Below are 14524 nucleotides of genomic sequence, written 5' to 3'. Positions count from 1 at the left end.
CACATCCCTCCATCACCATCGAGGACATTCTGTTCCCTTCATGATCCCGTGATCACTTCCAAGAGTAAGTTCTGGACATCAAGGACTTCACATTTAACACTTTATTAAATTACTATTATTATATTATTTTATATATTAGCACTTACTAATACATAAATATCTACAGCAATATATATATATTAGCCCTTGAACCTATTATATTAGAACCTACCAGGCTGTCAAGTCTACATAAAGCCAAGCTCCCCTGCTCAGTAGAACAGAGCAGGAAGCCGAGGTAAGGAAGGATAAAAGGGCCAGAAGTGAATCACAAAATCATTAAGGTTGAAAAAGACCTCGAAGACCATCTGGTCCAACTGTCCCCCCACTACCAATGTCACCCACTAAAAGAGAAGCCATGCCCAGTACTTACCGTGGCACCAGTCTAGGTAACTTTTAGAAATCCAGAAGACCAAAGTGGGGCTACAGCCTAGGCCGTGCTGCTTCAAATGTAAGGCCAAAAGCAGTTCTCAGTGAAGGACCGTGTTCCCAGGCTGCTGCCTCTGCAGCTGGAGCTTTTGCCATAGGGAAACTGGAAAAGCTGTTTAAAATCATTTAAAACAGACCAAAAAATTCAGACATTGGGGTATAAAAACAAATCTTTACTGGCCTTTTTACTACCCTAGTCATTGGATGAATTTATGGATTTTATGTAATAGTGCACTCCTTATTGAGGAAAATTGATACTAGTCATTCTTGCTATCTATGTTGAAGCCAGAGTATTGAGTAAAACTTTAACAGTTGTTTTTTTTTGTTTCATTTTTCCCTGTAAACACATATTCTTTGTGTGGACTGATAAAGTGGCATTTGTAATTTAAGAAGTGAACATAACCCAAACACCTTTTTAGTGAGATCACACCGGATATGATTTCACATCACATGCAAACCGTCCCTAGGGAGCCATGATGTAGAATTCTTTCGATGTTTATGTGTGTCACTAGGCATTATGAGGGAAACCTGGGGACTGTTCCCAGTTGCTCTGCATCGTGCTTGTGATGTGATTTGCAGAAGAAAGGTATTTTATTTAGAGCTGTACTAATTGGTACATGTACCACACCGTCTTCAGGATTTTTTATTATTGTAAGCCACTGGGCTTTGACTCAGGAAAATGATGAAGCTGTAGCTTTTATGGAGTGATAATGGACTAATATGGACGGATAGTAGAGTTAATACTATATAAATTTTGGATAAATTTGAATGCATTGCAGTTTCAGATACAAGATAGTTCCTTTCCTAGACTTACTCCAGCTGCCTTCTTTCTCACCAGCAGGTGTCTAGCTAACATACCAATTTAAAAACTGAAGCAGGGTAAATCTCTCTGACTGCAGTCAACAGCTTGCTTCAATGGCCAGTTACATCTTTAGCTCCTCTAGATGTCACCCTGCCATACCTGACCAGTGGGATGGGATGGATGGAGTCTGAGATGGTATTAGAAAAGTTCAGAAAGACTTGGAGAATCAGTAAGGAATGGTGACAAGCCATCAAATGGCTGCATCAGAATTTAAAAAGTTAAGAGCCGAGGATCTCAGTTCTTATGTACAACACACCTTCAGAAAAACAGCAGTCAGCCTCTATAGCAGTGAGGAGCAGGCTACGCTGAATAGGAGAAACTTACTACATTCTGTAAAATACTAAGTTTAATACATTAGCAAAATGAAGAGCATAAAAGTATGCAATGTGATGCTGTGGATTTAAAAAGAAATGAGTTACCGCAGAAGATCATAAAGCTTACTGTAAAGCAGTTGTTCACCACGAGGTGTTTTGAGGACAAAACATAAAATAGCCCTCTCAATACCTTTCATCCTCATCTTTTAGGTGCTTTTGTTAACTCAACCTTGAAAACAACAGGATGTGATTAAATAATACTAAAATAACATGCCTGCCAAGATGACATGCTCTTGCCCTTTAATCAGCTCTGTGCATTTTGAAGAACAGTTTAAGAAAGCAATGGGCTATCAGCAGGAGGATCTCTTACACTTTTGTTACGTGGAACCTTGATTCGTTGCACAGATAGATCTTAGAGTCTAAGAGAAAACCTTTAATATAGATTGCAATTTGCTTTTGTTACATTTAATTTAAATACAGCTGTCTAAACAGGGCGCTGAAGTTGTAAGATAGCTTTTATGATGGTCTCTGGAGAACCAATTTAATTCCGGAGCAATTCCATACCATAGAACAAACCACTTTTTAATATAAAACAAATATAAAATTAAAATGCTATTTCTTTGAGGTCCAGCAGCAATAGGTAATACAAAAGTACTTACAGTTTGTCTGATATACTCTGTAGCTTGCATTGTGTGCATGTGCACAGTTGTATCTTGCCACCTACATGTACTCTTTTACAAATTAAATTATTTGTAATACCTGGCTTTTTTTTTTTTTTTTTAAAGCAAATATTTGGCAAATTACAAAGTGTATGAACATATTTTAGTTCCAGATATGATGGGAGATAACCCCAAAACCGCAGACTTGCATTGCTTTCTTTGCAGAAGTGTATTTTTGCATAGAGACAATAGAAATTTTTGTTTATGCCATTAGGTGCAGCATGGATGCAGCTTGGATCAGGGCAGTTCTAATGAGTCACATGTGGTAGGTTTGAAGGGCTCTTAAGGTAGGGTGTTTTTTTCCAGGGAGAGAGGAATTTTTATGTCTTTTATTAGTGCCTGCTAATGCCTTCCCTTCCTGGCTATTTTTAGCAGCCCTATAGGTTCTAAATAAACAGTTGCTTAATTATGTTGTGCAGAATCTAACAGCCATCTCACTGTTGCTTTGTGGCACTGATGTGCTTCTTTTGTGCAGCATGTTACAGAACATAAAGCAAAAAAAAAAGATGCAAGTGTGTAAAGCTAGAATGAAGTGTGTGTGGAGGAGGAGGACTAAGCAAGTCACATATTGGAGTGATTATGGCTGCTGCCTTAAGAAGGTCATGGAGAGGCCTGGTCTTACTTGTTGATGGCAGAAAGCTGTCCCGGAGTCCAGCGTGCACCTCCTCCATGATTTATGCCAGACGCTATAGCACACGAACCAGTGCTACAGCATATAGATGGAGTCTGGGACTTGCTCCGGCATGTCCAAGTGCATTCAGTTTCTAACAATTTGCAACTTTCTGTTTTCATAATAGCATTTCAGTTGAACAACCCAGGATGGGAGCAGGAGAGGATCATGCACGAGGATGAGCAGAGAAAGACTAATTTTTTGTTGCTAGACAGTTGAATTTTACTTACCAGTCACACAAACAAGTGCCTTAGTTGGGCCAGATCGCTTTTTGTTTTGTCATTATTTGCCACATCATCTTACTACAATTAAGGGTAGGATGAGACCACGGAATCACAGAGCAGCTCGGGTTGGAAGGGACCTCAAAGCCCACCCAGTTCCACCCCCTGCCATGGGCAGGGATGCCACCCACCACCCCAGCTTGCCCAAAGCCCCATCCAGCCTGGCCTTGAACACTTCCAGGGTTGGGGCATCCACAGTTTTCTCTGGGCAGCCTGTTTTGTGTCTCACCACCCTCTTAGATGAGATGTTAGGAGGAAATTCTTCACTCAATCTCCCCTTTTTTAGTTTAAAACCATTCCCCTTTGTCTCCCTGAGCAAAAAGTTGCTCTCTTTTTTTATAAGCTTTCCTTCATATTAAGTTTCCTTCTTATTCAGGCTGGAACAAAACACTTGCTAGGACTTTGGGAGATGATAGGCTTTTGCAAGAGATTATACTGAGCACACGTGAACAGTTATTTTTCCATCTGTAACTTGACCAAAAATGGAGAAGTGTTTCTGGGAATAGCAAATGGGCTTCTATTTTTCACAGGTATAAGCCTTTTGTAAAAGGTACAAAGGCCGGTTCTGGCTACTTTCGAAGTTCTGCTTCCTGAAACTTCTGTAGAAAAAAGCCTGCCAGTTTTTTTTTTTTTTTTTTTTTTTTTTTTTTTTTAAATGAAGGGAGAAATTTGCATCTTTTTGTAAAAACAAACAAATATTGGCCTTAGATTTTTTCCTGGCAACAGCAGAACTATCTTAGTTAAGGGGGGTAAAAAAGGAAAAAAAAAAGTGTAGTAATTGACAGGGAAAATGGAACCCATAGCCACACCTCTGAAAAATATGACATTATTAAAAGCAAGTAGAAAAACAGGGCATAAGAAGATTGGCACTTCTCAGTGCGTGTTACTAACCTTTGCCAAGGTAACACTTACCTACAGGCAGAAATCAAAGGATCACCTCAAAAAAGTAAACCCTGGGGTCCTCACCTGCAAGTCTTGACACATATCTGGAGCTGGGTACAAGATTTTTCATGCCGGTTCTAGAAAAAATTACTCTTTATTTCAAGATATATATATTTTTAATTAAAATTATATATATATATATAAAAAAAAAACAACCCTTATCCTTTCCAACTCCAGCACTGGCATAAGTGGCAAATTTCCTAATTCTCACTCTCAAATGCTACAGCTACAATGCACCATCACTTCTTGCGTTAGGGAAATTTTATATGTGGCAACAAAGGCGACGTGAGCATACCTGAGAAGAAGCAAATGGGCTACACTGGCATTCAGGCTGATAAACAGTCATAAAAGCAGTTCTTGCCGTGTCAGTGCCTGCAAGCTGTTGTTTCTCTCTGGGCCCACTGGGGGTGTGTGCGAGGAAAAGGCAGAAGCAAGGAAAGTTGCTTGTAAAGCTCGTTAGCAGCACAGCGCTGGCTGTCACCATTATGTGCATTCTGTGGAGCCTGAACTCTCATTGTCAACTCAACATCTTTATCCACTGCAGGGAAATACGTTATTTCATCTCTGCAGGCAGAAAGAGCCGGGCATTTCTGTAGGTGTGCTGACTGGATTTCGAAAACAAACAATATATGACTTTTACAATAGTTTATGCCAAGATAACAAAATTTTACAAGGACAGTATTAGTTCTGATTTTCAGAGTTTTTTTTATTAGTTTCAGTTGTACAAGTTGAACATCAGGGAACGATAAAAAAAAAAACATACATGATGTACAGTACACAGCTTGCATTGTTCCCAGGTTGTGGAGTCACGCGTCACGGGTCAGGCTGCAGAATGGAGTTCACCCCTTCTTAAATGAAAACAGGCATGTAGAAAACGCTCTCGCTGCAGTGTTAGTGCACACTCGGTCAGACAAATGCAATGTGAGGAGCACCACCTGCCGTTAGGCAACTGCATGTACCAGAGAAACACTGGTGTGGAACCGTGATGTTCTGCCCTGCTGCCCCAATCACGTTTGTTCGCATCAAAGTGAAATGAGAGGAAAACCAAACTGTTGGGCAGTTCACCCTGTGGTCCTAAGAGTTAGAGAGAGGGTACGTACAGCCAGAGAAACCACAGGGCTGATACACATTTTGCATAGTTAAACTTATGTCAGGAAAACCTTGAGTCTCTTGTTTTTGTTTTTGTTTTTGTTTTTGTTTTTTCCTTCCAGCCTTTGAGCTTTTGCTTTATTAACTATTCACAACACCCTCAGTCAGCGTTCAGACCACCCAGTCACTCCAGATACCTTTCCATTTCTTTGGTTACTTTCCTTAACGTTTCTTAACTTTTATTTTTTATTATTCTTCCTACAGCAATACACCCGTTCCAGACATCCACTGTCTCCCTTTGGCTACTCTAGTTTATTTTCTTCAGCTTTCTCCTCCTCTTCAGTTACTTCTACTCTCTTCAGTTACTCTTCTCAACATCTCTGAGCCTTCTCATCTTCACCCCTTCTGATTTTCTCTTGATGGAGAGAAAATGACACATTCGTCTCCTCGTTACACCTCATTGCCTTACGATTTGGATTACCACTTCTAAACCCTTTAAAAGCATTCACCTCCAAGGTCCTGATTCTTTCCATATTTACACATGGATGTTAATCCCAATAATTCCAATGGTTTTACATGCAAAGTGACAGGTGGAAATCCAACCACTGATTTGAATCATAGCTCAAAAGAAAAGAGAACTAACAAAAGGAAGCAGAATGAGAGTTTAACACCTTAATGCAGTAGAACACATCCCCTCTCTCAAATGCACTTTGTTTTTCTTGGTAGAGAGCTAAACATCTTCACAGAGCGTCAACTTACTGTCAAACTTCTCTGTTGCAGTAATATTAAAAAAGTTTGATGACATTTTGCTTCTTTAAGCTCTTGGCACGAGCTGATCTGAATTCCCACGGTACTCTGTTAAATCCATTCAAACTAATGTCTAGCATCAGGGAAAACCTGCCTCCTACCTGTTGTCACCAAAATGGGAGAAGGGGAAAATTTCACCTGCCGTCCATGTTATGCAGAGGCTGCTGTGATAAGCACACTTTAGAAATATTGTAGAGCAGCCTGGGTCACTGATTGCTTATAGCAAGAGCAGTTTTGCAAGCAAGTTTTGCACACCTACTGGGTACAAAATGAAAGGTGTTCTTTCTTCACAGCCTCTTAGACTTTTTATTTGAAGTAAAAGCAAGTAAATTGTATTTCTGATTGTAATTTCTTTTGCCTGTATTTGTAACTTTCATCTTTTTTTTTTTTTTTTTTTTGGTGGTGTTTGTTTTTGATAACAATTGACCAAAATAAGCCCAGAGCTTTTGCTCATTTGTCCCAGCCCTAGCATGGACAACAGGTAGGAATATTACTACAAATAGCCAGAGACCTGATTTCACACAGCTTTGCCCAGGCAGTGCATACCACTCAGATTCTAAAATTTTACACACAAGCTGATCACTTGCATACATTTAAATTTACTTTGAGTATATAACTGCATATCTTTTTTAGTATGGCTTAGGCCTATTTTTTTTCTGTAATTTTAACCATTTAAGAGGAAAATACTTCATTAAAAAAACACTATACATTTTGAGATAAGCTAGTGCTCATGAAAAGTGCTAGGTTAATAACTTCGGAAAGTGCAGTCCTCCACATAGCCAAAGAACAAAGAGAGAAGCAGTGTTGGCATCTCTATCTTCCTGCAGCAGTTGAGGTGCCACCATGGGGAAGAGGCGATTAGCCCCAAGTTTGATTCTCTGCTGATATTATATGGGAAGATGCCAATTCTGGAGCTGATGGTTGCAGGCAGAGCACCCATCGGCCACAAAATGATGGCTAACACTACCTTAATTTGACACGCTGTACAAAACAGATACCAGTTTGAACAGCTTTTATTTCTCCCCTTCTTAGCAAATTTTGTATCATCATCCTTGAGGTAGACAACCAGATATTCCAATACACTTTCCCTGCACCTTCCAATATCACATATTTCAAGTAAAAACAAAACCAAACTATTTTCAAACACTGTAGCTATCAATTTCACTTTTGCCTACAGTGTCATCCATACTATATCATGTCTGGAATAAGCTCTTTTGTGTTACACTTGATGTTTTACATTTTCAAAGCACATCCAAATATCAGCTAAATGCTGACTGCATTAAACCCTACAATTTAATCACAGAATGTCTGTTTAGTTTTATGGCCAAGTTACATGCCCCTGAGAACAGAGTTTATGCAGAAACACTGGCACCAATAACACTAGTGGATGCAGCTTTATTTAGATGCAGTTAGCATAGAAAGCACCTGAAATTATTTATATTTTCTTATTTATAATAGAGTAACTCTGGATATTTTCATAACTATATTAAGAATACATTTGTTAATACCCATTTTGGAAAGATTGTATTTACACACAAATACATGAAGACTTGTTGCTGAAAGAGCAAGAAGGAAAGAAAAGAAGGTGCCTGATCCTGTGCCCTTATATACAGGGGTAGTGCCATTAAATCAACTCACATGAGTATGGGTCCCTTGTTTGAGTAAAAATTACAGGTTCAGGTCCCTAACGCTTTATGCATACATGATTTTGACAAACTATTTAAACTGTTTTTACAAATACATTCTACAGTAACTGTGTCTGTGGGCTCAGGCATCCAGCCCTGAGAGAAACACGGAGTCTGTCCCCTGCATTTTATAAAATCTGCCATGTGGGGCACGTCCCGAAGTAGGTGCTTTTACAGCTCTGCAGTGAAATGCACGCGTTCTCCCTACTGCAGGACACGATCCCTCAGCGTCTGCGCCTGAGGTAGGCCCCTTTGTTAAAAGTCACTCTTCCACTGATCGTAAGACTCACACAAGTGAGTCTTGGTGCAACAGTAAAACTTGCTCAAAATAAAAACCAACCAAAAACCAATTCAAAATAGATTCCAATTTGCCATCCAAGTTGTTTGTTTTTGTATCTACCTGTTGCTGTCCAAAAAAGAAAGACTTCAGTTCAAGGTGATAATATTACATTATCTGTAAAAAAGGAAATTGTAAACTCTTCTGAGTACGGGGACTTTACATTCTTCATTAAAGTTGCTCTAACACTGTGAATACAGTCTTGGTTTGCAGCATGTTTGAGAAGACAAACGAAACATGTTTGCAATAATTTGACAGGAAAATGGAATTCTTTCCAAACTGAAAGAATACAAATTCTATATGACAATATTTTTGTAGGTAAAAAGTGCAAATTTGCATATATTACCTTCAAGCATTTTACACTGCTAGCTACAGGGAATTTCAAAGCATCCTTCATTTTGATGTGATTTACCAGTTAAATAGTACATTTTGACCAAGAGTCATAAAGTAAATTTGACTGCTGCCTCCTGACTGTACGGATGCAAAGAACACCTAGAAAGGGGGAGAAAGAAAAAAAGGGAAAAAAAACAACATAAATTACTGTCAGTGTACATTTATGAAAATATTTTTATCTATATGTAAAATATGAGAGAACATCACAGTCCGAAGTACCCGGATATATAAATCACACCTCAATTTTGACAAAGAAAGTTTTTAAAGGGAAACAGTGCTTGTACTACAACTGGGGTATATTTTTTGCTATATATATGTGTATATATATATATATATATTTTTCCTATCTGGAAAGTCACAAGAACACACTTTAAAATAATCTAAACAGTTTAGGGGACCCAGTTTTCTAAATAAATCAGTGGGACTAAACAGGTTTCAGAAAACATTTATCCAGCACTGCTGTGCCATATGCAAGAAATCATACTTGATTATCCATTCTCCAGGTGCCTTCAATATGTGAAATCTTTGTGCTATTTTCTTTTTTTTTTTTTTTTCCTTGTTTGTTTTGACCTTGATGGCTGCTCTGAATTGCATGTAATTTTTAATTTTGGCAGCCCAGGAGAGGCAGTCCCGTATTTAGGCATTATCAGAGCTGGCTCACCAGTCCTCCCCACTGCACGTGCTGTGCTGGAGTCTGCCCAGTCATCAATGTCTGTATTTGTTAGCACTTCTGAAATCAGTTAACGCTAGGTGGAATAGGACTTGTAATGTTACTGGGTAAAGTAGGGCTGTGTCAAGGTGTTCAATATCCACTGCTTTGTGGGTTCACTGACAACATTTGCTTTGGTTGGGAAAATTATACTAAGATAAGAAAAAAAACTGTAAATACATAGTTACAGAAATTACATGGTCTTAGTTTTGTAGATGAAAATTACTTGGTTTTGCTCCATCAACACACTGTACTCATCTCCGTACCTTGTCATTTCTTTCACATAGAAATTTTAGCTTCTGCGCTTTCTTGTGCATAAATACTCCTTCCAGATTTCCTGTTTCCACAGAGCGCAATTCAATTGCCTTCTCTCCCCAGCCCATGACCTGATTAGATTGAAGGTAAGCTATAAAAGAAAAAAAAAAAAAAGATTTATTTTTAAGTTAGAAATGCCACCAGTACACTTGCCTGTTACTATTTGTACACAAGTAATTAATCTCATGCAACAACGTTTTACAGAACTGAGCCCCAAATGCAGATACAGCCAGTCATTTGTGGGAGTCCAACGTATAGATGGAATACATCTGTGCTAGTTTCAAAAAAAGGGATTCACACACAAAACCTTTGCTGATACATTTTTAAAGGCTAAGTCTTAGCTTCTGATGCAGAGCTTGAAAAAAGAGACTATGTAGAGATGATTTTAGAACACTCTCAACACTCTCTTTTCTGCTTTATGTTTCTAAGCATTTTTTCCTATTTTTCTTTAATTCTATTTCTTACTATTTTTAATGACTCCGTTCTAGTTGCACTATTGCCCTTTGTTTTAACTCTTCTATAGAAGAATGAGAGTAACCAAACAAGATTCATTCACCTCTTCTTTATTTCACTCAAGAGCCTGGAACCTTTCTTTCTTTGTTTTTTCCTATAATAGTTATTTTTTTTGTTGTACTATGGATATAGGCTGTGAGAATCAGCTGTGTGGGCTGCTGCTATTTAACAGCTAAAAGATTGATTCTTGTCTTATGTCAACACAGATCGGAAGCATTTCTGTTTGATAACAACATATTCTGAATGACTCAAGTTTACACAAGAAGTCTTGGGAACAGTAGCTGAATTTCAGTTTCTCACTCATTTTGGACTCTATGCTTACCTTAAGTACACTACCAAATGTGCACCTTGTGCCCATTTGGTGTCTCATCCTTCGTTCACTCTGCATGTCCAAGAAAAATCTTGACTGTCTTCTTCATAGCCAGGAAGTTAGGTATGTATTTGCTGCTAAGTTTGAGTTAGTCTGAAGCCTAAATGCTTTGGAATCTGTGACTAGGACCTGATTCATTTGCTGTTCTTAGCTACTGTCTTCCCATAATTTGTTTTTGGATATAAGCAAAGACGGGTCCTTTCCAACCTGGATGATTCTAAGATACTCCAGCACTGTGGAAGCTTACTGTGTTATTCCCTTCAAATATGGCAACTGGATGAGAAGTCAGGATAGTGATGAAGGAGTTAACGCCACTGACTTCAAATTAGGCACAGTTTCAATGAAAATCCTCTGATTACTGTATGTATTGGCTTCCAAGGTAAAAAACGCGTTATTTATGCTCTAGATAGCCAATGCTCAGAAATTATTGTTCTTGCTCAACTATGAGTATTTTTTTCATTAGTCTGAGAACTGTGTTGCTCTGAAATATTCTAGAGGGAACGTGTGCATTTGACTGGTTTTTAGCTTCAGAGGACAGTGCCTGCCTGTCCTGCTTTTTTAACACAAACAACATCTGTTCCTTAAAACCTTCCTTGTTGATTTAGATTTTGTCTAGAAACTAAACTTTCAATACACACTGATAACACAAAGCAAAAGCCTGTGATCCTGCTTTACAAGGACAGGAGAAAATAAAGGAAATACATATTCTTCTTGTAGCAGTTGTTAATTTAATATTAACTTGGAATCCTTGTTTTATAATCCTTGTTCAGATGTGTGAAAACTATACCTCCTTGGAAACATGTCTGTTTTGGCTACGGCATTGACATTTTAGTTCCCCCCAAGTCTATTAATTTTCCCCAAACCTGCTTAAGTAGACTTCTCTTTCAGTTGTTCTTTACACACTGAAGGCTTCCCTGCCACTAGAGCTGAAAGCAAGAAAATCACTTCCCAGTATCCCAGCCGTATGGAAAGAGGAATAAACCACTCTACGAAGAGCAAAACAGCAGTGAGGAGCTGAGGATAAGTGAGAGAACAGGGTGGAGGGGAGGGATATTTTTTGAAATCAAACACCTGAAAATCAATACCTTTTTATTCTTATTCTTTTCTTTATGCTTAATTTCCTAGCCTATATGACAGGGTGCTGTAGGCAGCAAGGAAGACTCATTACTGTTTCTGGCTTGCTGCATGATGAGCATCAGGGCAGCACCCATCCAACATGCAGTCACCTAATAAAGCAGGCCTAGACCACACAAAGTAAAGAAGCTAAAGATACAATACTCGGATATCTGCTATTTTTGGCAACTGCTGACACCACATAAACATTTGCAAACACATCAGACACACAGGTAGGCTATGATTCCGGGGGGTGGGACAGCAAGGCAGGTGTGTGTACATAAATAAAACGATAGAACGATGACATTCTGTGGCTACAGTATAGGGCATGTAGGTTCACCATCAAAGACCTAATCCACTCAAATTCTCCTTATCTTTTCCGCTTTGTGAAATCTGCACTCAAGTTGTCAATACTCTGGGTCTGTATCATCTGTATCCATGTCTTTGGCAGATTTCAATTTGATAGCATCCTTGCATCCTTGCAAGCCCTGGATGACTGAGCTACTGCTGCTATGTTCAGATGAGAACTGATCCCCCAAGCAGTATTACAACAGGAACATAATAAAACAGATATTCCAACTTCAGCCACTGATGTTCTCCTGGCTGGCCAATATACTGAGAACTTGTCAACTGACAATGGCAAATGTCAAAGTACAACTAGCACAAAACTCATTCCTGTAGCAGAATCAGGAAGTTTTTTTTTCTCAAATTGCATCTGAAGACGTATATGCTAACAGAAAGACCCCATTATACCATTTGTGGGGTTATCCACTTATAAAAATTAATACATTGAAATTAATTTGTAGGGTAGCAGGCTGTGAATTCAAAGTTCAGTATGGAGTCTTGATAACCTTCCCATGAGAACTCTTACTCTAGAATACAAACGTGCCATGTACAATGAACTGCAAGTGGATTAGATACTCAGAATAAAGTCTACTTTCTCTGGAACAAAAGCTCCTACGCTATGTGCAAGTTAGGAATAGTTCGAGCCCACTTTTCACTTCATAAAGCTTTAGATAAAAATATTTCATGCTTCCAGCTGGCAACATTTAAGTATGTTTATATTATGATGCAAGATTATACTGGTTTCTAGCAATCCTAGACACAGAGAGATAGCTGCTCTTGTCCTTTGGACAGTAGCTCAGCAAAAAAAAAAAAAAAAAAAGCATATATCGGTTCAGACTGACATGCCAGAATTGCTTAAAGTTCTGGAGCAAAATCATTCAGAATTACCTGAGTCTCCTCTGCCTCACCCAGACTACCATGTATTTAGAAGATGTACAGTTATGCACGAGCTGTGGTTCTTGGTACACCAATTATACCAGCTGTATGCCCTGGAGATCACAGAATACATACCATAAACTCCGTAGAGGGAAGTGGGATCAAAATCAGCCTCTTAACATCATGAAAGCATTAGGAATGCTCTAAAATTGGGTCGAGACCACCTACTTGGTGTTTCCTGTTCACAGTGTGTATTAGCATCGGGTTGAGGAGAGCCCCCAATCACGGAAGTGACTGCTTCAAGGGGAAATGGTTGAGAGGCATAAAAGGTGAAAGAAATTACTGAGCCATACTGAAACCATTAGCTTTCTATGAAGTGCCACTGACATGAGCTAATGATCTCTTAGTCTCACATCAGTAGCATACTCAGCCTGAGAGAAGTGCACTTGGTGTCATAGAGCCCAGGTACTACAATCTCACTTCCCTTCTTCAGTTTTCTTTTTGTCTTTAAATTCTTTCTCTTCAAAAATGCCTTTTCTGATCTCATGTGCTGAATTTGGCTCACTGCCCTAAGCAGTTATTCCCAACTTATCTCTACATGAAAGCAGAATCAGATCAGCTTTTAGCAAAATAACATAAAATCAGGCTTTTCTGATTAGTGTTACAGAAATAGGGCAGGACAGGACCTTAATGCACCTTCTCCTCCATCCGTATCTCTGTGCCACACCAGTATCACTTCTGACAGTTCGTCTAATCTGACCTTAAAGGCCTCTAGCCATAGAGACTCCAGAAATTCCCCAGGCAACTCATTCCATACAAACCAGGAGGTTGAAATGAACAAACCAAACATGAATTAAAAGATTCTGACCCACTTTTGCATGCATGAGTCATGATACCAGACTCTGTTTTATGAGGTACAAGGGAGCGTACACTGCTTCACCCAGTTCCTTTTAGGAGAGGGTGAAATTCAACACAAAAATAAGTACTGAATTTTGCTTTTCTGGACACGTTTGAGAAAACTGCCTCAGGCCAGTATGCAGCTGGGCACGAACTTTAAAAGAATAGCCAGTGACTTTGCTGACAGTAAGAGACAGCAACTATTAGAGACCATACAGATCTTAAAACTGACTGCACTTCTACTGAACCCTTCTTTGGCCCTTCAATCCAGCCCAGGTGCTCTATGAAATCATGACTTATATTGATTTCTGCCCTCTTTGGGAAAAGCTTTTTTTTTTTTTTTTTTTTTTTAATTTTTTATATAGCGAGATAACAATTTTGGTTTGTTTTAGGCAAATGAAAGGGAGATGTGTGTGTTGAGGGCTTGAATGAAGATAACCCACAGAGATACCAACAGCATTCTGTGATGTCGCAAAGCCCAAACCCAGCCTCAAGCTCTCCTGTGATGCTGCTGACCACTGATTAGGGGCTGATTAGCTACTTGCTTGTACTTATGTCTGCTGCCCATGCTTCAGAAGTCACTGCCCAGAGGTTAAGCAATTTAGGGGAGGAAGATAGGGGAAGGAGACAGAAATTTCTCTTGTGCAATTCCATTAAATAGTTTTACTGCTATTACTTACGTTACTTGAATCTAAGGGGTTTTCCTGTTTGTTTTTTATTTCCCCCTGGACAAAGACCTAACACATACAGTTCCCTACCCACCCAAAGAAGAGCTATGACTAAATAAATTTTTGACTAGGAATCTTATTGTTTACTAAATAC

The 14524-nt window shown here is 39.0% G+C and overlaps 1 protein-coding gene across 3 annotated transcripts in view; it reads right to left on the bottom strand.

Annotated features, from left to right (window-relative positions):
* Positions 1–5450: 5450 nt before the first annotated feature.
* NRK (Nik related kinase) overlaps positions 5451–14524 on the bottom strand; it is a 91372-nt gene continuing 82298 nt past the window's right edge. For all 3 annotated transcript variants that reach the window (XM_032196045.1, XM_032196046.1, XM_032196047.1), the window contains 2 exons: positions 9540–9679; positions 5451–8663 (listed from right to left, as the gene is read on the bottom strand). In XM_032196045.1, the coding sequence (XP_032051936.1) occupies positions 8580–8663; positions 9540–9679 (224 nt within the window). In that variant the 3' untranslated portion in view covers positions 5451–8579. The remainder of the gene's footprint in view (positions 8664–9539; positions 9680–14524) is intronic.

Source organism: Aythya fuligula, chromosome 13, assembly GCF_009819795.1.
Source record: "Aythya fuligula isolate bAytFul2 chromosome 13, bAytFul2.pri, whole genome shotgun sequence".
Taxonomy (NCBI): Eukaryota; Metazoa; Chordata; class Aves; order Anseriformes; family Anatidae; genus Aythya; species Aythya fuligula.
This window is presented reverse-complemented; position numbering and strand designations above follow the sequence as displayed.